This window comes from Coffea arabica, chromosome 1c (genome assembly GCF_036785885.1).
Source record: "Coffea arabica cultivar ET-39 chromosome 1c, Coffea Arabica ET-39 HiFi, whole genome shotgun sequence".
NCBI classification, from domain to species: domain Eukaryota; kingdom Viridiplantae; phylum Streptophyta; class Magnoliopsida; order Gentianales; family Rubiaceae; genus Coffea; species Coffea arabica.
The window spans coordinates 44,859,512-44,862,365 of record NC_092310.1 but is presented as its reverse complement, the minus strand read 5'-3'; the positions used below and the strand labels follow the sequence as shown (position 1 = coordinate 44,862,365).

At 38.8% G+C, this 2,854-nt stretch overlaps 1 protein-coding gene across 1 annotated transcript; it reads left to right on the top strand.

Annotated features, from left to right (window-relative positions):
• Positions 1–1,169: 1,169 nt before the first annotated feature.
• LOC113724275 (uncharacterized) lies at positions 1,170–1,897 on the top strand. The gene has a single exon (XM_027247197.2). It carries the CDS (start codon positions 1,270–1,272, stop codon positions 1,852–1,854), a length of 585 nt encoding a protein of 194 aa, XP_027102998.1. The 5' UTR covers positions 1,170–1,269; the 3' UTR covers positions 1,855–1,897.
• Positions 1,898–2,854: the final 957 nt, after the last annotated feature.

Here is a 2,854-nt window from a genome sequence, read left to right as displayed (position 1 = left end):
ATATCCGTCAGGGTTCTTATTCGCGTTTGCACATGCAGATGCTTCTCACTGTCCTTCTCTGTATTTGTTTATTCAACCCACAAAATCAACAAAAAATTGGTAAGTTCATTTGTTTGTTTATTTAGCTGTGAAGGATTTTTTCCCCCTGTTAAATGGATGATTTATTTATGTTTTAATTTCTTGATCTTGATTGTAGCTTGTGAACCTTTCGTTGCTAATGCCATATTGTGTCTCTCAGGAGTTCTTTATTTCTTGGTGGTTAGCTTTTCTCCATAAAGTTTATATTTTGTTATAACAATTTGTTTCTGGTGATTGGATTTTATTTTGTGCTTAGACCTATTGAAGTTCGATGAAATTGTTAGTTCTGGAGCCTGAGTTATTTATTTTATTTTATTTTATTTTTCGGCTGGAACTGGTCTGAAACTCGAATGAAGATGGATGTAAAATTTGTTCCCTAAGATGGCTGTTAAGGTTTCTTTTGCATATGAGTCAACTATGAATGAAAATAATCCGAAAGTACTTCCACTTGTTCCTTAAGCCCTCGAATGCCTTTCCTAGTTTTTCTTTCTCCTTTGATCTATTGAGACATTGGATAGTTTGGATTTTGAACAAGAAAATCTTGCAAGGGTACTCAATATTGAATCGATTGGTATATTTTGCACATTATCTTTTCATAAGGGTTAGGTTCATTCCATAAGTCGACCACTCTCTTTAAAGATTGTTCCTTTGTAATATTTGATTGCAAGTAAGAATGCAGCCTAATACCAAACTTAATCCAAAAAAACGTTGCTTAGTATTTAATTTGTTGTATGCCTAGTCTGCCATGCTCTGGGTATATGCATGGAAGTCAATTCCTAGAATGCTACCATTTACCAAAACAGTCTTGCGTGGTCTTCTTTCCCAAAGCACATTCATGCAAAAAATATTTATCAAGCATGGTAGCCAATGGCTTCACATTGGTGGACTGAAAATTTATGAGTTGTAAACGGCTTGCAATACTGGATGTCATATTGTTGATTAGTCTTCTTATTCCAGTAGTATTTCCATATTCCAGAATGAGATGATAGTCCTTGAAAATATAAATGAGACTAACATCTTCCCCATTGCTCTTCTTAAGGTGAGAAGCTCACTGGAAATAGGATGTGAAGCATCTACACAGGAAGGAAGGATTACATTCATTTGCTGCATTTAGTGCTACAAGTGCCAAAGGGCACTGCTTCACCAGAAATCATCCTTCAGTGTTTATTTTTTTGTTGCTATCTTCAAACCATGAAGCTTTCTGTAGTTTTCAAATCCTTGCGTAGCTATCCCGCTCTTCGTGTGGTTACTGTCTCTCTACAGTCTCGTGCATTTCAGCCTGATTTCATTCCCAGGGATCCCAAATCAAAGCCCGTAAGACACAAGTATCCAGCTTTCTATGATCCTTATGGCCCTAGACCCCCACCATCAGATAAGATCATTTGGCTTGCAGAGCAGATTGCAGCCCTGTCTCCGAAAGAGCGTAATTTTATTGGTCCCACGCTTAGAGACAGACTAAGGCATCCTAAGATTCAACCAGTTTTAGTGGAGGGCATGGACTTGGGTCCTGATGGAGGGTCTGGTGCTGGGTCTTCAAAGGCTGAGAAGAAAAAGGTCGAAAAAATTGCATTTGATGTCAAGTTAGTAAAGTTTGATGCTGTTGCAAAAATTAAGGTGATCAAAGAGGTTCGTGCTTCCACAAATTTGGGGTTGAAGGAAGCCAAAGATTTAGTTGAGAAAGTACCAGTTTTAATTAAGCAAGGTATCACTAAAGAAGAGGCAAATGATATTATAGAGAAGATCAAGGCTGTAGGGGGAGTTGCTGTTATGGAGTAGATTTTCATCGAGTTTTGTATGCTTTCTTTGAACTGTTATCAAAGTTCTATTGCCAATTTTTCGCTCTGATAGAGAAACAACTGTCATTCTGAAGATATTGTTCTTGCTGTTAATCGTCAAAAGATACGAATTGCAAACAAACGGATGTTACTAATAATCTTTGAAGAGAATCCTTTCAGAAATGGCACCAAACAGGTCTGAGGTCTTAGAGCAAAATGAAGATAAAAAAGGTGAAAAGCACTGAGGAAGATGTCGGACGCACAAAAGGAGAGTATCAGACGTCCGACATCCATTGAGTATCTTCGGACGAATGAAGAACTCAGACTTGGACGTCCGAAGAAGGCAATCCAGGGCTTCTACAACTACTGATCAGGATCGGACGCTCAACACCTGAGCATCGGACTTCCGACAAGCATTGCTGCTCTTCGGACGCAACATCTTGGATGTATCGGCCGTCCGAAAGAATTAAAGAGGAACCTCCAAGTTTGCATCTTACCCTCGGACGCATGGCGAGAAGGGATCGGACGTCCTAAGTGGGTCAAGAAAATTTCTCGAACTCACTGACCTCGCTCGGACGCATAAAAACTGACTACCGGACGTCCGACAGCACCAATGGCTAGTTGACTCTTCAGATGCCTTCTACCCGTTGACAGCATTAATTGAAGAATTTTCTGATCTCCTATAAAAAGAACAAAGTCAACCACCTCAGAAGAACTTTACACATTAAGTTTACATCAGATCTTGAGTGATTCAAGTGTGTGAATACTCCAAAAAGAAGATTTGTACTCTTAGTTGTGTAATTTTCTTTTAACTTTTCAAGTGTGATCTAATTTCATCAATAGTGTAGCTTTGTGAGGGTTATCCGTGTGATTGTAAAACTTCTTTGCTTGTTCGAGTGAGACTTGAGGTAAGAAGGAAATGATCCTTCGTTTGTACACAAGAGATTGGTTGAAAGTTGATCTACTGTGAAATAGCTTGATACATATACAAAGTGTTGTTC

Bases quoted from the DNA above. Each gene is read 5' to 3' on its own strand.
- LOC113724275 (XM_027247197.2), top strand. From the start codon at position 1,270: ATGAAGCTTTCTGTAGTTTTCAAATCCTTGCGTAGCTATCCCGCTCTT.